We start from the raw sequence: 26,434 nt of genomic DNA, 5'->3' as shown, positions 1-26,434 counted from the left end.
TCGAAACTTTGTAGAATTGGTTGTGAACAAACAAGTTCAAGCACTTCAACTTTGAAAATATTTGCTAAACTCAAATGACTGGAAAAATTAACCCTTTCGTTGTAAAGTTACACTTGCGCAATGTTGCAAAATTCATCAATGACATAAACGCATTCATCCATGGGAAATGCCCTGATCCTGCCTGTATTTGCTGTATTCAAGTCACTGATTGTCTAATGTTGATTAAGGTATACTATGTCATTCAAATTCCCCAAAAGGTAACAATCTGGATGGCTTAAATCGGGTTAGTTTGGCTACCGCTCAATTACAAATCTCGTACTGTTTAGTCAATCCCCGAATTCGGCAACTTGTTTTGAAATTGCAAGTAAAGTCAGACCATTTGATCTATAAAATGGTCACTTTGTGGAAGGGTCATGCATTAGCTGAAGTGTTTGTCCCTCAAATATGAAGTGATTCTGTCAACAGATGAAGAAGTTATTAGCATTTTTGAGGGTTACATTTTTGGGGGGTCACCCTGTACTAACACAGATTCACCTACACACACACGAGGAGGGGGTGGGGGACTGGACAAGCAAAGAGGGCTCAAGCTTGCATAAAACAACAAGATGACATTTTGAGCACAACCAATATATTTTGCAACTGATTCCACTGATCATCAGCAGTATAAAATGTCTGCTTTTTCACAGTAACTTCTATAATCTACTAACCCAAGACTCTGACGCTAGTCTTCCTGAGCCCATTAACTTCAACAGTCCTCACACACTTCCCATGATTTCATTCAAATTCACATTTTTCACATCATTTCACACCATTGCACAGTTTATAAAATGCTGCCGTGTCTCTTAACCCTACAGCCCCCACGTCACAATTTAACAACAGCAAATTTCACCCCAAACATCACTTGATCTACTTGTCAAATCAAAGAACTTATGAGCTTTTTGGCTTTTTGTTACGAGAAAAAAGAAAGCATAACATTTGGTCTACTTGTCCAAGAAATGTAAGCAGGTGAAGGCAGAGACTAAGATTTTGTGGGGCTGGTAGTCATACAAAAGTCCAATAGAAATCTAGAACTAGAACACATGGGGCTAAAAGGGGTTACATTCAAGTTTAAAAAAATTAATGCCATCATGATTAAAAGTTAAATTCAGTCACATCGTTCTGCCATAAGTTCAGGTGGCTGAGTACACCTAAACACGCACACACCTGGGTAGCGCGACTCTGTTGCTGCTAGCTTTCCACTGGGAGGAAGCGACCTGAATTTCCCAGCTATTGGACAGGACAATAAAGTCATGAAAAAAAAATCCTTGATTAGAAGTTCCACACGAAATGCACACCGCCCTCGTCAGGCTTAAACTGAACATCAAAGTTCAAGGATTGTCCAGATCGCACGGAAAGAGGCGTGTGGCACAGGTGGACAGCCTGGCGGGTGTACTGGTCCCACTTGACATTCTGACCAACACAAGCTTTCTGCCCAGGTCCCGTGCTGATGATGTGGCCGTCGCCGAAGTCGAAGTCACACCACATGGCGACACCGTTGACTGTGCCTTCCCTGCAGAACAAGACACTGTGTTACTCAAATGATAATAATAATATAGTCTAGAGACACCCTGCTTGCTGCCGCGCGAGCCGAAGAAATTTTCCCTCTTTATCTTCACTGCGCTGGCTGCAAAACCCCTCCGCACGGAGGTGTGTTCAGACACATCAGACACAGGGTGAATAAGAGTATATGGTGCAAATCTTAACATAGTTCTAAGCGCCTTACAAAAATAAATGTGTTAAAAAATTATCTGTTGTCTCTAAAAACAAGACTTTAGTTTGTTTGTACTAAAGTGGTATCTCTGTTGAGACCTTTTAAAAAAAATCTGGAAAAAAAAGAATTTAAGACAGGCGGAGAGTCTTTAAACAAAAGTAAATTTACTGACAAAAAGAACGTCTAAGAAAATCAGGGCCATCATGAAGACAAAGTATTCCAATAGAGAATCTTAAAACACGTTTCACTGTACAAAGATGTGCGAAGGCAATACTGACTGTGGAAACACCAGCTGCCTGTTGTGCTGCGCAAGAGGGACGTCAAGGCATGGTGTGTTGAAGTGTAACGACAACACCTCTGTGGGCTGGGACATGGCCTGGCCTGGGTACTCCCACAGTGGTTGTGGTTCCACATTCTCATCCACTATGTCTGATGAGGTCTAAAACATCAAACACATCAGGTGCTTCAGTGAACATGAAAAAACCATGCGGAAATAGCAAAAGGGAACATGAATATTCATGGGGTAATAACAAAAGGGAACATGAAAAATCATGCGGAAATAGCACAAACTTCAAGGACTGTATGTATACTTTGTGCCCCACTCAGCATATTTTCTTCGCTTTTGTTTTTTTAACGAACGAGTACTCGGGTTTTGAGAAGTAATCGCAACTCACATTAGAAGAAGAAGAAAAATACAAGAGGTCCTGGACATTTGTTTTCCAAGATGTGTTTGTTCACATGCTATTGTATCGCAGCAAAAGACAATATTTAACTGAGATTGATGTTTCATAGAACACAAAACAAAACCGGCCTCTTATTAAAAAAAACCACAAAACAAAAAAGGAAAGAAGGAAAGAAAGAAAGAAAGAAAACAACAATCCAAAACTCACTTTGATCAATTTATCAAAGATGCTGAGATTGAATCCCTCGCAAACACCAACAGGCGCTCGAATCTTCCACAAGTCCTTGAAGCACATAGCAACAGCGTGTATTGTCATGGAAGCCGGCAAGACACAGACGTTGGACGAGAGCAGAGGCGTGAGGGAGGAGACAGCGTACCAGAAATGCATGTTGTCCCAGGGGAGCATGTGTGCCTGGAAGCTGGGTTCTCCCATCACCACATCCACCTGAAAGTGTTGAAGAATGTGAAATTCCGCACTTGGTGCCGATTTAAAAAAAAAATTATTCAAAATACATGACTTGTATTTTTGTCGCAGATTACGATATAAGCGTCAAAAGCTTTACAAAAGCTGATTTGTTGTTGTTGTTGTTGTTGTTGTTGTTGTTGTTGTTGTTGTTGTTGTTGTTGTTGTTGTTGTTGTTGTTGTTGTTGTTGTTGTTGTTGTTGTTGTTGTTTGTTACTAATGTTAGCCTTTTGACTTTATGCACTGAGTGTATGGATGTAAGAGTGTTTCCACACCAGGACAAATACCATTGTCCCCCATGCAATAACTCGAGGTGGTGAATGGGTTTGAGCTTTCAGGTGAAACGTGGATTGTCAAAGTAAAAGCCAATCAGGCTGATTGTTTGATGTGTGGAACCATCGCGGCTTTGGATTTGTGTTTCCGAGGACAATGTGTTACACGACACTTGAGATTGCCACAAGTTCTCAAACGTCGTATAGTTGTGTTCTTTTATTCTACGTCGCCCGTCTTCGCAGCAGCAGAAAACAACTCGTCAAATTGAGTTCGAGGATTTATTTAGCATTACATACATACAACTGCACATCTAGCAGAACTCAAATAGAAGCTTTTTAACATTCAAATCGCGCTGGCATATATAGTAAATACTCAATCTCGAGAATATTCCAGACCGAACATGATACAACTACATTATACGAGCCGTGCATGGACTAAACTAGCGACATTCTCTATGACGTACATCAAAAAGCGCCGACGCACTTAATCCGAACGAACGCCACGAACTCACGACTAAAACAGCATGGTAAACAACTTGTTTTGACAGGACTAGAAAGTTCACCTGCATTCTCGTCCAAGCATAAATATTGTGTTTACAAAATATAATATCGGTACTTTCCCACAAAGTACAAATAAGTCAACTACATGCAACACACAAAACTGAACCAAAGCTCAGCAACGGTAGCGTTTCCTAACATTACCCCCAACACCAGAAGAAATTTACCTAATTTCTTTCAATCATTGAAACGCTACCTGTACACATATTATGTATACATAACAGATTGAAATCCAGGTATGTACATTAGTCTGTTGGAGAATGAACACAGTTTTAATCACATACTCGGCTGAGAAAATCTGCTCCAACATTGTCTGAACCCTTGATCGATTCCACTCGCATATTAAAGTTGTGCAAGTACATCACCCACCTCATGATACGATTATTCACAAACTTCGCAGAGTTCAGGTAGGTGAGGGGTTTGTGATCAGTCTGAAGCACGAATTTCACCCCTTGGAGGTAGAGTTCAAATTTCTTGATTCCCCACACGATGGCTAAACACTCTTTCTCCATGGTCGAGTAGTTCTTCTCGGCTCCTGACAGCTTCTTGCTGGCATAGCTGACCGGAAACGGTTTACCTCCATGCTCTTGCATCAGCATGGCGCCGATCCCTTCGTCCGATGCGTCTGTACGCAAGATGAACTCTTTGGCAGTATCAGGAAGGCGTAGCACCGGGTCTCGTGACATCAGGTCGCGCACGGTCTGGTATGCCTTCTCCTGATCTGGTCCCCAAAGTATTAGGTTGGGGCATCCTTTTCGGGTCATGTCCGACAAAGGCGCCGTTATGGCGGCGAAGTTTGGAATGAACTCTCTGTAGTGCCCAGCCAATCCAAGGAAGGATCGCACCTGCTTCCTGGTTTCAGGACGTGGCGCATTGAGGATCTTGGTGACGTTTTCCAACAAAAGCCCCTTTTGACCTTCCTTCAGTGAATGACCTATGAAGTCAACGTTGTCGGTCCCCAAAATGCACTTGCTGGGTCTCACGGTCAGATTAGCTTTTGTCAGGCGGGAAAACAGTTCCCTCAAAGTCTCCAGATGCTCCGCAAAGGTCTCCGTGTGGACTAGCAGATCATCCCAGTAGTACACAACATTCTTCATTCCTTTGAGCATTTTTCGCATTCCCCTCTTCAGGGTAGCACCACTGTTCACCATGCCAAAAGGCATCCGCAGGCACTCATACGTTCCGTCTGGAGTTGCAAAGGCGGTCTTTGGTATGTCCTCTTCGCGCACAGGAATCTGCCAATATCCCTTGCTGAGATCGATCTTTGAGAAGATCTTACTGCCGGTTAACTGTCGGAATAGATCAGTTGCCGTCGGCATTGGTTCAGGGTCAAACACGGTGATCTTATTGACTTTCCTGAAGTCAATGCATACCCTGTTTGTGCCGTCTTTCTTCTTGACCACAACAACGGGAGATGAGTAAGGGGATGATGACTCACGGATGACCCCCATCTTCAACATGTTGTCGATGTCCTTCTTCAAGGATTCCCGAGCCTGAAACGGGATAGGGTATGGTTTTGACCGAACAGGAACGTCAGATGTGAGGTGGACTTCATGTTCGACCAAGGACGTAGAGCCTGGAACATCAGAGAACCTATGGGTGAAGTCGCCCATAAAATCATGCAGCTCCTTCTGCTGATCTTCTGTCAGGTCAGGTCCTAGCTTGACGTCATCCACTCCCTCTTTCTTGTGGAGGTCTCCCAACTCCAGTAGTTCCTCGCCGTCGAACTCGTCTAGTTCGGCTGGTTCTTCCACACTTGCTGCGACCTGTACTGCTTCCGGAGGTCTCTCCACATACAGTTTCAGGAGGTTAGCGTGGTAGATCTTGGACTTCTTGCCGACATTCACCTTGTAGTCGTTGATCCCTACCACGGCCTCAACCTCGTATGGGCCTTTCCACTGCATCAGTAGTTTGTTGTGATCAGTGGGAAGCAGTATCAGCACTTTGTTACCTGGTGTAAACTTCCTGTTTACGGCTTTGCGGTCGTAGTAGTGCTTTCCACTATCCTGAGACTTTCTCAAGTTTTCTCTAGCAATCTCGAGAGTCTCCTCCAGTTTCTCTCGCAACTCAAACACGTACTGGTAACTGTTCTTCACTTCAGGTGTGTCCACATCTTTCGTCCACAATTCCTTTAGTATCTGCATCGGGCCTCTCACGGTCCGCCCGTACATCAGCTCGAACGGGGAGAATCCAGTGGACTCTTGTGGCACCTCCCTGTATGCAAACAGCAAGGCATTGATGTAGCGATGCCACTGCTTTGGCTGCTCACTGCATAGTTTCTTCAGCATGGACTTCAGCGTCGCATTGAATTTTTCGACCAGCCCATTGCACATCGGGTGATATGGTGTCGTAGTCAAGTGACGAATGCTCAGCAACCTGTTGACCTCTTCCATACATTCAGAGACAAACTGTGTCCCCAGGTCTGTGAGGATCTCTTCAGGAACCCCAATTCTGCTGAAAATGTCCACAAGTGCCTCGGCAACAGTCTCGGTGTCAATTTTCTTCAGAGGCACGGCTTCTGGGTACCTGGTTGCATAGTCTACCAGGGTCAGTACCCAACGATGACCCGCTTCACTTGGCGGTTTGATCTCGCCGATGAGGTCAATGGCCACCCTCTTGAAAGGTCGGTCGATCAAAGGCATCTTCTGCAACGGCACTTTCGGGACCCTTCCTCGAGGTATGGTTTTCTGGCAAATATCGCACGATCGGCAGAATCGAGTCACATCTGCATGCAGTCCTGGCCAGTAAAACGCAGCCTGGATTCTGTCCGATGTCTTCTTGACACCCAGGTGACCTCCCATAATAGAGTCGTGGGCCACCTCCATCACCTGGCGCCTAAGTGGTTGAGGCACCAGAACTTGACGTAATGGCTTCCCACCGTTGACTCTCGGGTGCTGGAACACTCTGTACAGGATCTTGGCCTTTACTTCAAAGTGCACAGTGCCTTCGCCCTTAGTCATCTCCTTGACAGGACGACTCCTGTACTTTGTCAAGGTCAAATCAGCTTCCTGTAGCTGAATAAGCCGATCCCTGTCCACGACAGCAGTTGCAGAACTGTTGGTGACCCTGAGTGGCGTAGTTGTTTTGTCCTTCTTCGCCTGGGCTCTGGTCGTCACAGCGCTTACAACCTGCGGCTGGTCGCGGCGATGCACAGTTGCTCTGTCATCTCGTAACAGTTCGCTGATATCTTCATTCGCGAATGGCAGTGGGTCTTCCTCCTCAGCAGCAGGCTGAGCTGAGCCCATTCTCCATTCGAAATCAGGGTCATCAGGACGTCTCGCACCCCCAATGTTCCCAATTAGTAGATCGTACAAGGGCTTCTTCAGGCAGACGGCCTCAACTTCTCCGGTGAAGTATGGAGTATCGATCTGGATTTTTACCACTGGTGCCTTCACGCATTTGCTGTCAGCCATGAGCGTCCACTTGAAGTCACCAGTGAACTTCTCTGTTGGCACCAGATCCTCTTTGACAATGACTCCATTGCAGCCCGAATCTCTGAGAACAGTCACTTCCTGCTTCTCAACAAATCCCTTCGACACGGGCATGTTCGACACTGACACAGCTGCGCTGGCGACGACAGAGATTGACTTGCCATTGGCGAGTAGAAGCTGGCCATCAGATAGACATTCTTCCACGTCCGATGGTGTAGCCACTTGCTCGGCAGCCCTTGGAAGTATGACGCTGCTCGCACATACTTGTTGGTTCGAGCCATTCGTTTGCCTCTTGTTGTCGTAATATCTCCGTCGATGTTCTTGCGCTTTGTCATTGACATGTCCGTTATTTTTCTTTTGGGGGCAGTTGGCGACTCGGTGGCCCTTGGCATTGCAATGGAAACACGTTATGTTCTGCCCTTCATTGGATGATGGTGCGGACTCAGTTTGTCCCTTGGCAGGTTGGTTTCCCTGGTTTCCGCTCTTCTGGAAAGGTTTCGATGACTTTGACGTCCCCAGGGTCCTTCCATGAGCAATGAGATAACGCTCAGCAGCATCAGTAATATCCTTCAAACCCCGCAGTTTTCGCTCTTCCAAGCGGGTCGCCAGGTCCTTCGGGCAGGCATTAAGGAACTGCTCCTTCACGATCAAGTCCCGCAGACTCTCGTATGACTGCTCTTCACCTGATAACTCCACCCACTTCTGCAGGTATGACGACAGGCGCTCCACAAACTGGCTCGGTGTCTCTCCAGACAATGGCTGGCATTCGCGGAAGCGTTGACGGTAGCCCCTTTCGGTGAAGTTGTAGCAACGCAACAGAGCTTCCTTCAGTACATCATAGTCTCTGGCGTCATCGTTTGAGAGTCTAGTGTAGACCTCAAGTGCTGCCCCAGTCAAATGTGCGCTGAGTTGAATCGCCCAGTCGTCGCGCTGCCATCTAGCACTCTCAGCGAACCTCTCGAATCTTGCAAGGTAGCAGTCGATCTGGTCCTTCCCGTCAGCGAATGCTGGAAGTTTCGGTGCCCTGTGTAACATTTGCTGCTGGTTATCTCTTTGGCGTGGTGCCTCGTGCTCATTTTGAACACGCACCATTTCTGTCTGAAGCTCTAAACGCTTCGTCTCCATTTCTATTTGGAGCTCTAAGCGTTTCAGCTCAATTTGCCTTTCTCTTTCTTCACGCTGCGCTTGTCTTTCTTCACGCTGCGCTTGTCTTTCTTCACGCTCACGCTGCGCTTGTCTTTCTTCACTCTGCGCTTGTCTTTCTTCACGCTCACGCTGCGCTTGTCTTTCTTCACGCTGCGCCAGCAGTCGTGTCTGGGACTCGACGAACTCCGTCAACTGCTTGCCTTTTAGTCCCAGTTCAATTCCTTTTCCCCAGAACTCAGCCATTCTGGTCTTTTCCGGTGCGTTCGTCTGTATTCTTTCACAGCCCCGAACGTAGACGAATGTAGTCTTCCAAAAGAACAGTCTCTACTGCACCTCCGATGCTTCTCTCGTCGCTGTTCACCTTCGTAGACGCAGGCTGCCACCCTCCTCGTCTAACGTGACGGCGCACTCTGCTCACGATACGTACACGACGTACCTCAGTCGTATTTCGTAGTATTAATGCACTAGCTCCGCGACGAAGTCCGTCTCGTCCAAACGGCAGCTAACCTCTGTAATCCCGATACACTCCGGCGTCGCTCACCGTACCGAGCTGCGGCGATTACCAAACTCTTCACCAGTCACACCGAATCCACGGTTCCGTAGTCTCAATACTGATCCCTCAGGATACACCCGATTGATGGCTACCTCCTGTGACTGTCTTGACTGTCTTTGTTGCTGGAAAACCCTTGGCGTTAAACGTAGATCCCGGCTTGGCCCCCAATTGTTACACGACACTTGAGATTGCCACAAGTTCTCAAACGTCGTATAGTTGTGTTCTTTTATTCTACGTCGCCCGTCTTCGCAGCAGCAGAAAACAACTCGTCAAATTGAGTTCGAGGATTTATTTAGCATTACATACATACAACTGCACATCTAGCAGAACTCAAATAGAAGCTTTTTTAACATTCAAATCGCGCTGGCATATATAGTAAATACTCAATCTCGAGAATATTCCAGACCGAACATGATACAACTACATTATACGAGCCGTGCATGGACTAAACTAGCGACATTCTCTATGACGTACATCAAAAAGCGCCGACGCACTTAATCCGAACGAACGCCACGAACTCACGACTAAAACAGCATGGTAAACAACTTGTTTTGACAGGACTAGAAAGTTCACCTGCATTCTCGTCCAAGCATAAATATTGTGTTTACAAAATATAATATCGGTACTTTCCCACAAAGTACAAATAAGTCAACTACATGCAACACACAAAACTGAACCAAAGCTCAGCAACGGTAGCGTTTCCTAACACAATGATTGTAAGCATTCACTCTCAAAGACCCAATCAATGTTGATAATTACCGCGGCGACTCATGGTCAATTTGCAACTTATCTCTGTAAGTTCACAAAAGCACTAATCAAAAAATTGCTCCAGGGGCCTGCAACGTAGTACAATATATGACCTTACTGGGAGAATGCAAGTTTCCAGTACAAAGGACCAAACATTTCTTACATACTGCTTGACCAAAATCCTTACAAACATTGACCACATTCTATACAAGAACCACTCAACAAGGGTAAAAGGAGAAACAGAATCCGTTAGTCGCCTCTTACGACATGCGGGGTGCAGAGAAATAAGGATGTGGAAAAGAAGACTTTTGGTAAGTGAAATAAAGGTGATGGATCCAGTCAGGTAGAAATAAGACAACAAGAAAAGAATTGGAAAACTGCAGGGAATAGTAGGGAGAGTTTTCTTGGAAGGAAATATAGGTGAAAGGACTGGTAAGGCAGAAATAAGACAAGTAGTAAAGGGGTGGGGTAGCTCTGTGGAAACACTCCCGCCGCGTGAAGGCGACCCCATGGGAGCTTGTTACAATTTGAAATATGCAACTAGGAGACAGAAAGGAGGGGGGGAACAAAATGACATTACTAACGCAGAACAGAAAATGAAAACAGAACAAAATATTACCTTGAAGCCCTGAAAATCCTCCTCGGTGACTTCAGAGGCACGTTTCTCGATGATAACAATTCTGTCCTCCAGCTTGTTTTCTTTGACGATGTTCCTGATGACGCGAGCGCACAGCAGGTTGCCTTCCAGCGCAAACACCTGTGACAAGAGTTGTGTTGCCAGGAAGCGCATGGTTCAAGCACAAATCCACAAACACCTGTGACAAGAGTTGTGTTGCCAGGAAGCGCATGGTTCAAGCACAAATCCACAAACACCTGTGACAAGAGTTGTGTTGCCAGGAAGCGCATGGTTCAAGCACAAATCCACAAACACCTGTGACAAGAGTTGTGTTGCCAGGAAGCGCATGGTTCAAGCACAAATCCACAAACACCTGTGACAAGAGTTGTGTTGCCAGGAAGCGCATGGTTCAAGCACAAATCCACAAACACCTGTGACAAGAGTTGTGTTGCCAGGAAGCGCATGGTTCAAGCACAAATCCACAAACACCTGTGACAAGAGTTGTGTTGCCAGGAAGCGCATGGTTCAAGCACACATCCACAAACACCTGTGACAAGAGTTGTGTTGCCAGGAAGTGCATGGTTCAAGCACACATCCACAAACACCTGTGACAAGAGTTGTGTTGCCAGGAAGCGCATGGTTCAAGCACACATCCACAAACACCTGTGACAAGAGTTGTGTTGCCAGGAAGCGCATGGTTCAAGCACACATCCACAAACACCTGTGACAAGAGTTGTGTTGCCAGGAAGCGCATGGTTCAAGCACAAATCCACAAACACCTGTGACAAGAGTTGTGTTGCCAGGAAGCGCATGGTTCAAGCACACATCCACAAACACCTGTGACAAGAGTTGTGTTGCCAGGAAGCGCATGGTTCAAGCACACATCCACAAACACCTGTGACAAGAGTTGTGTTGCCAGGAAGCGCATGGTTCAAGCACAAATCCACAAACACCTGTGCCAAGAGTTGTGTTGCCAGGAAGCGCATGGTTCAAGCACAAATCCACAAACACCTGTGACAAGAGTTGTGTTGCCAGGAAGCGCATGGTTCAAGCACAAATCCACAAACACCTGTGACAAGAGTTGTGTTGCCAGGAAGCGCATGGTTCAAGCACAAATCCACAAACACCTGTGACAAGAGTTGTGTTGCCAGGAAGCGCATGGTTCAAGCACACATCCACAAACACCTGTGACAAGAGTTGTGTTGCCAGGAAGCGCATGGTTCAAGCACACATCCACAAACACCTGTGACAAGAGTTGTGTTGCCAGGAAGCGCATGGTTCAAGCACACATCCACAAACACCTGTGACAAGAGTTGTGTTGCCAGGAAGCGCATGGTTCAAGCACACATCCACAAACAGATGGACTGCTAACGTTCCAAAAATTCAGAATAAAAAAAAAATAGAATTGTAGGCTATTGGAACTTTAATTATTGACAAAACAAAACGTTACATTAACTAGTACGTCGACCTGTTGGTCTTTTAAATAGACAGACAAACACTTATGATACATATAATGAACTTGTCTCAATCGGCAATGAAACTCGCTTCGTGACTACTGGGTTGATGTACTAGTTAATGTAATGTTTTAATTTTAAATACTGTCAAAAGTAGTACAGTGAAACCCCCCTTTTAAGACCTCAACAAATCTGAGAAAATCAGGTCTTACTTTCTTTACTTTATTTGGTGTTCAACGTCGTTTTCAACCACGAAGGTTATATCGCGACGGGGAAAGGGGGCATATGGGATAGGGGAAAGGGGGGAGATGGGATAGAGCCACTTGTTAATTGTTTCTTGTTCACAAAAGCACTAATCAAACAATTGCTCCAGGGGCTTGCAACGTAGTACAATATATGACCTTACTGGGAGAATGCAAGTTTCCAGCTTAAAAAGGAGGGAGTCTTAAAATGGGGGTAATTTTACAGAGGTTATGGACAGAAAATCTGAGAAAACAAGGTCTTAAATAGGAGGGAGTCTTAAAGGGGGGGGGGGGTTCCACTGTACGACTGACTGGCTCACCATTTCTGTTTCGGTGTTTTCACATCAAACCCAGTCAAATACTAAAAATTTGTGGTTAACACAAACACTGATAATACCATGTCCCACCTTCTTGGCTCCAAGTTTTGCTGCCATTAATGAAAGTAGACTTCCATCACTGATGCAGAGACAGACTGATGAACTTGTAATGTGCTGCAAACACACAAACCAAACAAACCAAAATGAAAATTATGCACATCAAGTTAATGTTCACTTATTAGTTCCTTAATTTTCAAAGCAAGCTTGCATGATCAGGACTTTAAACTGAATTAAGCTGCCAAAAATGAAGCTAATGAATGTAAAACAGTAAAAGAGTAAAGATGAAAAACTTCACAACAATAAGCAAGCAAACTGGTGACAAGAAATATTATGAAGAAGGCATTTGTCACTCAAGCCTAAAAATGAAACTACCTTCAACACAGAGGCCTATTAGTTCATGTAATTAGAAAAGCGCCACCAGTTGTCTCAGTCACATAGACCAGGCCCAAGTTAGTCGAGACTGCCTTGCATAAACATTACCCATTTTGATGACTTTGATGATTTTTTTATGATTTTGACGTCCCATGGGTTAGCCGAGCCTGCCATTTCTGACTTCTGACAAAAAACTGAGAACAGAAAATCTGAGAAAAAAGATCTTAAAAAGGGGGAAGTCTTAAATCTGAGTCTTAAAAGAGGAACTCCACTGTATCTCTGGTGTGATCCTTACCTTGGTGAGAACAGTGAGGTAGGTGTTGTTGCGGACAGGATCACCGAGCATGGCGAGGCGCTGTCGACTGAGTGCTATGTGCAGACCACACTCACACACTGGGCGCTCTGTGACGGCGGCTGTCCTGTCAAAAGAAAAGTCTTATGTGTGTAAACTGGCCTTGAAGAATGAATACGGAACAACCGACCCCCCCCCTCCCCCCTAAAAAAAAACCCACCCCACCCACAAACAACTTTTCAAGTAACTTAGAAAAGATTCCCCACTGTATGAAATAAAGAAAACATTCTGCAACATCTAGAGATATATACCTCTTTCCCCTTTTCAAAATAAAAACATCGATGAAATATTCTCTGACTCACCTTTACACTTATACTGAAACCCACCCTCACCCAATGTTTTACGAAGTCTGTACCATTGTTGCATACGCACTAAGAATTCAGAAGTTCAACCAACATTTTTCAACCATGTATTTAAAATGTATATTCCACAAGCTTAATTCAAGAACAAAACCTTGATCATATAAGTAGCATTATTAATACCAGTCTACAATTCTTATAAATGTGAAGAAAATGTGCAATACATTTATAAATAAAATAACTTGTTGATACAACATTTAAAAAACAAAACAAAAACACATTCAAAACAAAACAAAACAAACAAAAAACAAGAAATGTAAGCTTATGGAACATTTAATGATAGACAAAATATTCACAAAATATGCCAGCTTATTTTTGATCCAAAGAATTAAAAAAACAGAAACCTTTGGACTGTACAAGAAAATATGTCTTCACTTACTGCCCTAGAGATGGTGTCTCAAACCACAGGCTGTACTCATCATGCTGACTGATAATGTGGAAACTCTCTCCCTGCTTCACAGCTGTGCGCTTGGTAGGGTAGAATATGGACTGCATCCAGTGATCTCTCCACTTCAAAAATGGAAACACATTACTGGGGGTACAGAAAACTGTAGAAAAAAATTCACCCCCGCAACATGCAGAAAAAAAAGGCTACTGTATCTGCGAAAGCAAAAAAAAACCAAGTCGCGTAAGGCAAAATTACTACATTTAGTCAAGCTGTGGAACTCACAGAATGAAACTGAACGCACTGCATTTTTTCACAATGACCGTAGTCCGCAGCTAGTGCAAAAGGCAGTGAAAGTGACAAGCCTGTTTAGCGCGGTTGCGCTGTGCTGCATAGCACGCTTTACTGTACCTCTCTTCGTTTTAACTTTCTGAGCGTGTTTTTAATCCAAACATATCATATCTATATGTTTTTGGAATCAGAAACCGACAAGGAATAAGATGAAATTGTTTTTAAAACGATTTCGGAAATTTAATTTTAATCATAATTTTTATATTTTTAATTTTCAGAGCTTGTTTTTAATCCGAATATAACATATTTATATGTTTTTGGAATCAGAACATGATGAAGAATAAAATAAAGGTAATTTTGGATCGTTTTATAAAAAAATAATTTTAATTACAATTTTCAGATTTTTAATGACCAAAGTCATTAATTAATTTTTAAGCCTACATGCTGAAATGCAATACCGAAGTCCGGCCTTCGTCGAAGATTGCTTGGCCAAAATTTCAATCAATTTGATTGAAAAATGAAGGTGTGACAGTGCTGCCTCAACTTTTAGAAAAAGCCGGATATGACGTCATCAAAGACATTTATCGAAAAAATGAAAAAAACGTCTGGGGATATCATACCCAGGAACTCTCATGTAAAATTTCATAAAGATCGGTCCAGTAGTTTACTCTGAATCGCTCTACACACACACACGCACACGCACACACACCACGACCCTCGTCTCGATTCCCCCTCTATGTTAAAACATTTAGTCAAAACTTGACTAAATGTAATTAAAAAAAAATTAAAAAAGCTCCACATACACTTATGTACTCAAAATAATTCTGACAAAATGAAAAACAGAGACACAGACACAACAGAGATATCATTGCATTTATGGGGGGGGGGGGGGGGGTGCAAATACCAGAAATTCCAAGTAAACGTAATCCCTGGTTTAACTTACTGAAAGACACAGCACATACCGTACGTGGAACCTTTTACCACCCCCCGATTTAAGACTTCCCCCTTTTAAAGACCTTGAATTTGTACATGTTCCATTCATATCTTCTGTAAATTCACCCCCATTTTAAGACTCCTTCCCTTTTAAGACGTGATTTTGTCAGATTTGTGGAGGTCTTAAAATGGGGGTTCCACTGCCCAACTCACAGGCAGCTGATCCCCACTGGGATGGGCCCACCTCGGGGCACAGGTGAGGATGATCTCCCCCTGAGGGTCCATCTCCAGGTCCCACCACATGAAGATGGCGTCCACCTGGCCCTCCACCTGCGACTTGACCACCACCTCTGACCTGTCCTTCTTCTTCAGCTGACCTCCCTTGCTGAAGTCAAACCTACAAACACACAGCATGGGGAGGAATTAGTGCATACAAGGCCAGCAGCCTTTTCTACCTTTCTGCTTTACAGCTAACAACCCCCCCCCCCCCCCCACCCCCCCAGCAAGACCAAAAAAATATCTTTAAATCAGTCACAATCTTAAAACTGGTCTGACACAAGGACACTAAATTCGTACTGCTCGTAAGGCCTAAAAAAAAATAGGTGTGGTTACGGTAACCCGACCTACCCTATTTTTAGGGGCCGATCCTATAACTTTTTATTACATTTGTCAAAAAAAAAAAAAAAAAAAAAAAAAAAAAAACGAGTGCAAAAAACGCAATGAAAGCGAAAGCGCCCGTGTCGCACACTTATTTCCCTGTCAAGTAGGTTTAATTTGTACACATTAGAAAAAAAAGTTTAAAAAAAAAAAGTGATTGCCTACCTACCTACCCTATTTTTTTTGGCTATGTTACCGTAACCACACCTATTTTTTTTTTTGGCCTAAACATACCTGAACACTGTGACCGGGTCACAAACAGGTGTGAACAGATCTTCGTCCAGTTGGTCAAGCTGCAGGTCATGGAGGGAAGGGGCACCGCCACAGCTGTAGAACTGAGGGGGAAACGTGATCTCCTCCCCTTCACGCACCTGCAGAGGCTGTGGGTCGTTCCAGCGACGGATGAACGGACACGAGACGGGTTGTACATACATGTTGGCAGCTCTGGGCACCACCAGACAGTCCTCCTGTCGGGTAATCACAATCATTTTCCAGCTTTAGATGCAAGGAAAGTGTCGCACAGACTGCGGAATACAAACTATGTACATCACATGATAATTGAGTTAATGTACAGAAAAAAGACAGAACATATTGCCATTGGAAGTATTACCACTTCTCAGTTGCTTAGAAATTGGGCTGACTTCTTGACTGAAGAGAACAATGGAATCCCCCTTTTAAGACCCCCCCCCCCCCCCCCCCCCCCCTCCAATTCAAGACTTCCCCCTTTTTAAGACTTTGCTTTTTCAAATTTTCTTTTCAAACTTTACTTCTAAGACTCCCACATTTTTAAGACATAATTTTCCACTGTATTCACAGCATATAACACTGTACAGACAGATTAATGATGGCTTCTTAAGGACAGAGAGTATCATAAAATAACATTTAAAAAATGAAAATGAATCACAGACACATTAATTTTATGAAACATCGAAGAAAACAGCACACAGCGTACCCTCCACAAAAAGAAGCCTTTGTGCTTACCTCTAACAGGTGTTCGTGTGCGTGTGTGTAGGTACTGATTGCTCCTTCCCCTATCAACTCAGTGTCAAACACTTCTGTCACCAACAGATTTGCTCGCCTGGGCATCATGCCATCTGGAACAGTCAAACAAACATTTTTCTCTGTGACCAAACTGATTCTCTTACTCGCTTGCATTTGTGGGCTGCAAATTCAATGCGCATTTGGTTTAGGTTGGTTCTTTTTTAGTATGAGTAAGCTTTTACATGTTTGGCTGTATTTCAGTCCCCATATTTCGAGTCACATTCAGTTTTATAGGTCTTATCCTTTCCTTCTTTTCTGTCATCACATTGTTCTTTGTCACTGCAGTCAGGAGAGAGCAGAGTTCCTTGTTCCCTTGAAGAGTACTCAAGGGAAAATATCAGCCATATAATCCAAAACAAAAGCTAAGCGATTTCCACCCAAAAGGCTTTCTTGAGATAAGCCAATGGAGACCAAATTTAGTGGAAAATTCGTTTTTATAATACCCCCTTCTCTGTTAAGACAATACACATATTTTCACAACTAAATAACCACAATCATAAACTGTATGCTACACATAAATCTTTCTACTTGTTCTGTATACTAATCTAAGTGAGTACTGCATCAATATAGCTGCAGGATTCACAGACAGTTTAATTAAAAGTTCACCTGTGCCAACAGTGATGTCCGTGGATCTGGAGTGAATAAGATTAATCTTCTCGCCAAAGCCATTTGCGGTCATTACTTCTTTGGCGCATTTTCCCATGGGCTGAAACGCCTGCAATAAAAGTAAAACAGTATTCACCTATCGCCCTTTAAAGTTGACAAATAAGATGCAAAACAGGAACAAAAAGTTCATTGATAATGATGAATGATCGTTATCTTTGGATGTTGCTTCTTGAAAGATGTTAATATTCAAGAGATCAGATATTTATAAAGAAAAGTAAATTACACACCTCACAAGCAGTGACTGTGTCAGCACCCGCACTGGCAGCCATCATGGAAAGGAGTCCCGTACCAGTGCCAATGTCAAGGGCTCTGACCTTGTGACCTTTCTTCTTCATCAGCTGAACAGCCTTCACCAGTGCTGCATAGTACTTCTGGTTCTGACAGTAATGGATGACGGTCAATAATCCATCAATTCCGCAGTAACTTTTAATGAATTTGTATCAAAATACATTGCAGGTATAACAGTGATGACATGTCAGTGTGTGTGGGTGTGTGTGTGTGTGTGTGTGTGTGTGTGTGTGTGTGTGTGTGTGTGTGTTTAGCTGTCGTCAATGCTTGTGTGAATTTTTTTTTAAATCAATAAAATAAGTAAAACATTGTAAAAGACTTACAGTCTTTTCTTTAAAATTTTGTGTTTGGTCAGATTTATAAGAAAGAATCTGAAGGGCAGAAAATCAACAACATATGGTATCATACAAAAGTTGAAAACTTACTCGTTCTGTGTCATGTAGCATGTCGGCATATGCTGATCTGAAAGACATAAAAGCACACATACATTATTTAACTAAGCAATTCTAAAAAGTAAGTTATTTGCTTGCATGCACTAAATGTCTACAAGGTTATATAATTAAAAGTTTTATACAAACTTCAGCAACAGATACAAACTTCAGCAACAGATAGCAGATATTTTTGTGTGTTTATTTTCCCGAAAGGGGATGTAAATTGTAATATCCCATGACCTCCCTTCTTTGTCTCTGTAAATGTACTCTAGGTATATTTCTTGTATTTCCATTGTACTCTTGTCAAATCCATGATGTAACTATTGCACTCTTCTAACACATAAAATAGTGGATAAATAAGGGTGCACGAAATACATCATAGCTGGCTCTACTTTTTGTCATCCTTGACATTCCAAAAGCAAATGTACCTGTAAGACCGGATGTGCAAGGGGTCACCACGCTTTTGAGAACATGCGCGAGAGTCGTTCAGTGCTATAGCTTAGTTTTGGTCTCGTCTTGCCGAGACTATCATCACAGCGTCATAGATTTCATGAAGTCTGTCATCCATTGCGTCATATTATGGGGACGTAATCTGTTATTGTTTCCTTCTATTCGCAGTTCTGTTTCTCTCTTGTGATCAACATGACAAGCCGTATGTGTTTGAGTGTGTGTGCTCGTGCTCTCAACTAAAACAGAAGTCAAACTATAGCAATCGTTAAAAACCCAGTCCGTTCGAGAAGCAATGTTATGCTCATGTGAAGTTACAGGGTACCTGGTACACACATTCTTATCGGTACATCATCGACTACGACTGTTCTCTGGACAAGCTGTTCGATGCACTTTGCAAGTTTTTCTAGCTCTTCTGGACTGGGTGGCCGAGTGGTAACGCACTTGCGCTCGGAAGCGAGAGGTTGCGAGTTCGACCCTGGGTCAGGGCGTAAGCAATTTTCTCCCCCCTTTCCTAACCTAGGTGGTGGGTTCAAGTGCTAGTCTTTCGGATGAGACGAAAAACCGAGGTCCCTTCGTGTACACTACATTGGGGTGTGCACGTTAAAGATCCCACGATTGACAAAAGGGTCTTTCCTGGCAAAATTGTATAGGCATAGATAAAAATGTCCACCAAAATACCCGTGTGACTTGGAATAATAGGCCGTGAAAAGTAGGATATGCGCCGAAATGGCTGCGATCTGCTGGCCGATGTGAATGCGTGATGTATTGTGTAAAAAAATTCCATCTCACACGGCATAAATAAATCCCTGCGCCTTGAATATGTGCGCGATATAAATTGCATAAAATAAAAATATAAAAATAAATCCCTGCGCTTAGAACTGTACCCACGGAATACGCGCGATATAAGCCTCATATATTGATTGATTGATTCTGTGGTGCAGTAGGCCCTTATAGACGATGAAGGTGTCCAAGATCTCAGGAGATGCGTGTGTAACCACTAGGTATTCAGTCAAATCCGTGTAAGAGGCTTTCAGCTGACGGGGACAACCAAGCCACCATTATGCACCGACTTGACATAGATCAACAGACGTGCCTTTAGAATAATGTATGTGCAGAGGTGCCTCATCTGAACAGACAACTAAAGCTTGATGTTTCCGTCACACGTTGTCTTTTGGATCTTCATGGGATATACAGTTTACAACACTCGTGATTTTGTATTATATATATGGCTTGGGCCAAAAAAAAAAATGCTTTGGTTACGGTTTCCCGACCGACCCTAACTTTTTGGGCCGACCCTAAACTTTTTTTGTGGTCCTAAAGCTAAAAATAAAATGAACCAAACACATACATACACAAAAAAAAACCACACACACACACAAAAACCCACCGAAAACGACAACACCACGGCACAGAGAAAACATCGATCGCCGGCGAGCAGACAACAACAAGCCCGACAAGGGACACCACTCCGCTTTTTACAACTCCCATATCCAAGGGAAGTCAGTCTCGTGCGTTCGTTCGTTGCGCGAACGTAAAAAGATGTCGTCTGCATTTGCAATCGTATTCGGAAAGTGCGTTCATATCGAACAAACACGACTGATAAGTCGGTACTCGAAGAGTGCAACCTTGGTGGACATTTTTCATGATTTTCATCCAACTTTGGACGGCAAACTGTTCGGGATAAAATGTGTTGGGTCGACGAAAATAAGTGCCGAGCCCGAAGACTCTTTCGAACTGGACTTTGGCATGACTCTCGAAAACTATAAATTTTTATCATTTCAAGAGGGACCAACCAAAAAAAAAAACAAAAAAAAAAAGTTTAATCGACCTACCGACCCTATTTTTTTGGCTCACGTAAGTGTAGCCTATGCGATGATAAACTTTGTCTGTCTGTGCGTGCGTATGTATGTATGTGTGTATGTCTGTGGTAGAAACTTTAACATTTCCGAGTCTATGGATTACGTCAGTCTCGGTCAAAAGTGTTCGACGTGTGTGATAGAAACTATTTGAAGACGTCACATTATGACGTAAGAGGGTTAGACGTCACGCAAAGGAATTACTGAAAGTCTCGGTCATTGTTATTGTGAGCGGGCCGAGACTTCTTGGCAGATCCAGGGTCTCGCTTTCTTGCATAGTTTCACCTATGCTTACTGTGTGTGTGTGTGTGTGTGTGTGTGTGTGTGTGTGTGTGTGTGTGTGTGTGTGTGTGTGTGTGTGTGTGTGTGTGTGTGTGTGTGTATGTGACGGAGTGATTGAGTTTGTGTTACTGTTTGTCGATTTCTTACGTGAGCCTTGAAGGCTTCGCCTCTTGTTTGGCCATGAAACCGTAACCAAAGCATTTTTTTTTTTGGCCTTGTATTTCAGTCAAGACCCAGCGGGAATATCAGAGGCTCGTGAGTCCCTTGATATTCATCCGCTGGGTCTTGACTGAAATACAAGCCATATAAAAAAACACTCGTGTTGTAACCTCTATATATACATCTTGTGATTTAATCATTTATTGATTTATTGCGTCATTTCACATTTTCAGCACCACCTTATCACAGTATCACTATCAGGTAATTATTTCAGCAAATTTTATTTTACTTGAATTTCCCAGCAGGTACTTAGAACAGACATCAGAATGTTTGTGCGATGCACAGTTACAGCAGCGCCTTGATGCTGAGTGGTACGGGAGAAGCGGAAGAACGATAGAGGGGTATAGAAGTACATAAATGTACACTAATAAAATAAAATGAAGATCAAATGTTTTTATTACATAATAATTATCAGCCTACAGGCCATATATGATATGAAATACTTGCCGTGCAATCTCCTGGTGGTAATCGTAGTCCGAGGCTTGCATGACCCATTCTGTTTGACCTGTCACGGGGTTAGATTGTGACACGAAGCACTTGGTTCCCAACACACCGTCCGGGGGTTTCGCCACACCGTCCACCCCCTTGTTGACAGGCTCCGACTCGGAGTGTCCATTAGTGGGGTTACTGAGACTACTGTCTCCGCTCATTATTATTCTCTTAGTAGTGTGTACGAATCCTGTCTCTAAATTTTGTCTTTGAAAATGTATCAACACGCTTGATGAAACTTTGGAGTAGTTTCTGAGCATAGCCTGTAAGTGTTCTTACTCGAGAATGCCGAAGGGCGTAATCCTGTTGAAAGAATACGCCGAAGAAAGCAGGTAGTGTTCCAACCTCACGCTTCTCTGTCACAAGGCTGCCATCTTGCCAGGGGCCTTCACTCTTAGCACAGGGCTTGGAACTACTTCCGGCTAATGCCAGCTGGGTGTCGCGCGCAGCGCGCGCCGGCTGTGCCGGTGTGTGTGTGTGTGTGTGTGTGTTCACTGCAGATGAGCGCAAATAAGCTTGAGCGAGCAGGTGCATTGTTGTTCCTCTAAAAATATCATTAAAATTAGAAAAAGTTCAAAAAGCTATACCGACATTGCTTCTTATGTGGGCCCGTCTTGTGTTACACTGTGACTGTGATGATCCCCACCCCCCCCCCCCTCAATTCTTGTTTTAGGCCGAGGAGGGGAGAGCTTGAAATTTGCTGGTTCGATAAGCCAAAGGTACTTGGGTATTAATTACTTTCTTTATTTGGTGTTTAACGTCGTTTTCAACCACGAAGGTTATCGCGACGGGGAAAGGGGGGGAGATGGGATAGTCAGCCACTTGTTAATTGTTTCTTGTTCACAAAAGCACTAATCAAAAAATTGCTCCAGGGGCTTGCAACGTAGTACAATATAGGACCTTACTGGGAGAATGCAAGTTTCCAGTACAAAGGACTTAACATTTCTTACATACTGCTTGACTAAAATCTTTACAAACATTGACTATATTCTATACAAGAAACACTTAACAAGGGTAAAAGGAGAAACAGAATCCGTTAGTCGCCTCTTACGACATGCTGGGGAGCATCGGGTAAATTCTTCCCCCTAACCCGCGGGGGGGACCAAAATGTAAATCAATTTGATCGAGAAATGAGGGCGTGACGGTGCCGCCTCAACTTTCACAAAAATCCGGCAAATCGGGTAACTCAGTGATACGGAATCATGTCAGAGACTGAACTTGAACTGACAATTAAGCCGAAGTTGACCGGCTGGTTGACCTAGCTGTGACATTATATCATTAGTCGCCGCAAACTTTTATTAACACTGAATGCGGTGTCATTAAATTACCGCAATTAGATAAATAAACAAATAATAATACAATAACAATAATTTAAAAAAATTGTATAACAAAAAATCCGTCATGGCACAACTAAATTTAGTAAATGAGTACCCAAAATCTATTGAGTCGTGCTTACTACACTGAACTTGACACAGTTGAGTCCGCGACAGGTCACACTGACTGCGGCTCACAGAGTCATTAGGCTGTCGACAGTTTAAGCATAGTTTCCACTTTACACCGATTCAGCCCTTCAGCCCACAGGTATATCATCTACACGTTTCTCAGTACCCCCCTTCATTGGCTACGTATGTTACGCATGATTGTTCTGAAAAGCGACTATTACATGATTGTTCTGAAAGTCTACTATACCGAAAGGCATAAATTCTGCAAATAGTGCATTGAACGATTTTGCTCTCAAACGAAAATCAGATTGAACCTGTAATTTGTAGTTGACATCTTAAGTGTCGGAGCAAATGTTTCACGGCTGTCAGCGTGCGCTTTGCAGTATTGCTGATCCAGCCACAGCTCACTGTGCTAGTAAAGACAATGGGCTGAACGGGAGACAATAACGTAAAAACAAGTCGCGTAAGGCGAAAACTACATTTAGATACAACATTTAGTCAAGTAGCTGTCGAACTCACAGAATGAAACTGAACGCAATGCCATTTTTCAGCAAGACCGTATACTCGTAGCATCGTCAGTCCACCGCTCATGGCAAAGGCAGTGAAATTGACAAGAAGAGCGGGGTAGTAGTTGCGCTAAGAAGGATAGCACGCTTTTCTGTACCTCTCTTTGTTTTAACTTTCTGAGCGTGTTTTTAATCCAAACATATCATATCTATATGTTTTTGGAATCAGGAACCGACAAGGAATAAGATGAAAGTGTTTTTAAATTGATTTCGACAATTTAATTTTGATAATAATTTTTATATATTTAATTTTCAGAGCTTGTTTTTAATCCAAATATAACATATTTATATGTTTTTGGAATCAGAAAATGATGGAGAATAAGATGAACGTAAATTTGGATCGTTTTATAAATTTTTATATTTTTTTACAATTTTCAGATTTTTAATGACCAAAGTCATTAATTAATTTTTAAGCCACCAAGCTGAAATGCAATACAGAAGTCCGGGCTTCGTCGAACATTACTTGACCAAAATTTCAACCAATTTGGTTGAAAAATGAGGGCGTGACAGTGCCGCCTCAACTTTCACGAAAAGCCGGATATGACGTCATCAAAGACATTTATCAAAAAAATGAAAAAAACGTTCGGGGATTTCATACCCAGGAACTCTCATGTAAAATTTCATAAAGATCGGCCCAGTAGTTTAGTCTGAATCGCTCTACACACACCCACACACACACACACACACACACACACACACACACACACACGCACATACACCACGACCCTCGTCTCGATTCCCCCCTCTACGTTAAAACATTTAGTCAAAACTTGACTAAATGCAAAGATAGAGTGTGGCCCTATAAAATGCAACTGGCTGTTTGGCTGTATCAGATATCGCAATCATGCCACGACTTGATGAAGGAGAGAGACAGCAAGCGATTGGGATGCTTAGAGCTGGCCAAAGCATTGAACGTGATGAACACTGAACGTTTTCCGAAATCATTGCGCTTGGACTCGGTCACTTTTTTTGAAAAATTGTCATTTCATGATGTTCTATTCAAAATCAATAAAGCGAAGGTTTATAAACACTAAAATGGCCAATAAAGAAAATATTCAAACATTGAAAACATTCACCACTGAGTTGATTTTTTGTGATTTTTTAAAGTTCAGTTTGCGGAATTTATGCCTCTCGGTATATTTATTTCATCGTAAACATGTAAGCCATACGTGATTGTTCTGAAAGCTTACTAAGTTTACATGATTGTTCTGAAACTCTACTGAAGGTAAACTTGCTTCACCCGTGAAATGTTGTCAGATATGGAACAATATGTATACCCCAGCCCAACGAAGTTGGAGGGGGGTATACTGGATTCACTTTGTCCATCTGTCTGTGTGTATGTCTGTATGTATATGGAACAATATTTTGATACAATGATACTAAATCTTTAGTGATATTGATATTTATACCCCAGCCCAATGAAGTTGGAGGGGGTATACTGGATTCACTTTGTCCGTCTGTCTGTGTGTATGTCTGTATGTAAATGGAACAATATTTTGATACAATGATACTAAATCTTAAGTGAAATTGATATTTATACCCCCGCCCAATGAATACAAACTCAACAAGTAATACGTTTCATACATTGAACATGTCTTCTTTATTGTTCTCAACTCAAAATTCAAAGCAAATGTCCAAAGACAAAAACTATTTATAATCTTCAAAAATGTAATGATTCTTCTTGAGTATTCCCAACTCAAAATTCTAATTACAGGTTTAAAGGGACACATAGAAACTTTTGATTTTCCCTCTTTGCCATGCTTAGGTGGCAAGGTCACCAACATGGATCGAAAGGCATGGCAAAGAGGGAAAATGGAAGCTAATTTTTGCCCCTTTAAAGACGAAAGGCACAACAAATAATTTTCACAAATGAAACTTTTTTTTATGAACTAAAAATTCAAGTGGAGAGGGGATGAGAGACGTGAGGAGATGGCCGGGGTTGCGAGATGGGTGGGGAGTCTGGGCTATAAAGTTCTTGCACGCGAGACAATATACTTCTTTTGTGTGTGTGTGTGTGTGGGGGGGTATTTTGTTTATCAACTCTCTCTCTCTCTCTCTCTCTCTCTCTCTCTCTCTCTCTCTCTCTCTCTCTCTCTCTCTCTCTCTCCTCCTCCTCTCTCTCTCTCTCTCACACACACACTCTCTCTCTCTCTCTCTCTCTCTCTCTCTCTCTCTCTCTCTCTCTCTCTCTCTCTCTCTCTCTCTCTCTCTCTCTCTCTCTCCGTACAGCATTTTACGGGTGAAGCAAGTTTACCTTTAGTAGAGTTTCAGAACAATCATGTAAATTAGTAAGCTTTCAGAACAATCACGTATGAGGGCTTACATGTTTACGATGAAATAAATAGTAGACTTTCAGAACAATCATGTAATAGTCACTTTTCAGAACAATCACGCGTAACATACGTCGACGCCCGTTTTTAACCGGCTTGCATGCTTCCTTTTATATGATAAACCGACCACAGAGCGTCGTCGTCCCTAACTCAGGAAATCTTCAAAATCTCCAACTCTGGAACTCTGGGTAGGGAAATCCTTTTATGCAAAGACGTCAGCGCCTTTCGGCGATTGGACAATGCATTTCGGAGCCGGTCATACTCTTTGGTGTCACGAACTGAAACCTCTGCTGAACAATCCTTCTCAATGCGGTCTATGCGCATGCGCCAATCTTGGACTTAAAAAAATGATGCGACCCTTTGACCGAACGAACCATGGGTTAGGGTTAGGGTTAGGGTTAGGATTAGGATTCGGGTTAGGATTAGGGTAAGGGTTAGGCCGTTAGGGTTAGGATTAGGTTGTTCACGACATAATTAATCTCCCCATGTTAGCGCATGCGCATTGACCGCAATGAGAAGGATTGTTCAGGCAGAGTTTTCAGTTCGTGACTGACACCGGACAACAACATAATGTCGGTCACACTTGAAATAAACGCTACTTGAGATTGCTTTCCAAACCTATACGAAGTGAACGGGAGCATAGGGTCAGTTATAGCAACTTAACTTGACTTACCTCGAACAGTGTCTCGAGATGGACAGAACGTGCAGTACGGCACAAATACGAACGGAAAAAC

At 43.0% G+C, this 26,434-nt stretch overlaps 1 protein-coding gene across 1 annotated transcript; it reads right to left on the bottom strand.

Annotated features, from left to right (window-relative positions):
* Positions 1-606: 606 nt before the first annotated feature.
* LOC138962201 (protein arginine N-methyltransferase 7-like) lies at positions 607-21,766 on the bottom strand. The gene is made up of 14 exons (XM_070333936.1): positions 21,321-21,766; positions 18,061-18,097; positions 17,575-17,724; positions 17,288-17,396; positions 16,622-16,734; positions 15,875-16,107; positions 15,197-15,380; positions 13,754-13,884; positions 12,959-13,082; positions 12,322-12,405; positions 10,222-10,359; positions 2,641-2,877; positions 2,029-2,189; positions 607-1,549 (listed from the first exon to the last, which is right to left on the bottom strand). Exons 1-14 carry the CDS (start codon positions 21,620-21,622, stop codon positions 1,309-1,311), a joined length of 2,244 nt encoding a protein of 747 aa, XP_070190037.1. The 5' UTR covers positions 21,623-21,766; the 3' UTR covers positions 607-1,308.
* Positions 21,767-26,434: the final 4,668 nt, after the last annotated feature.

This window comes from Littorina saxatilis, linkage group LG1, assembly GCF_037325665.1.
Source record: "Littorina saxatilis isolate snail1 linkage group LG1, US_GU_Lsax_2.0, whole genome shotgun sequence".
In the NCBI taxonomy this organism is placed as follows: domain Eukaryota; kingdom Metazoa; phylum Mollusca; class Gastropoda; order Littorinimorpha; family Littorinidae; genus Littorina; species Littorina saxatilis.
This window is presented reverse-complemented; position numbering and strand designations above follow the sequence as displayed.

What these genes read in the sequence shown, in the direction of transcription:
- LOC138962201 (XM_070333936.1), bottom strand. Translation starts at nt 21,622, where the DNA reads ATGCTCAGAAACTACTCCAAAGTTTCATCAAGCGTGTTGATACATTTT. An exon ending in CACACGAACACCTGTTAGAG is followed by an intron (nt 16,108 to 16,621) that starts GTAAGCACAAAG and finishes ATTACCCGACAG; the next exon opens with GAGGACTGTCTGGTGGTGCC. An exon ending in CCAGTGGGGATCAGCTGCCT is followed by an intron (nt 13,885 to 15,196) that starts GTGAGTTGGGCA and finishes CCATTTTTGAAG; the next exon opens with TGGAGAGATCACTGGATGCA.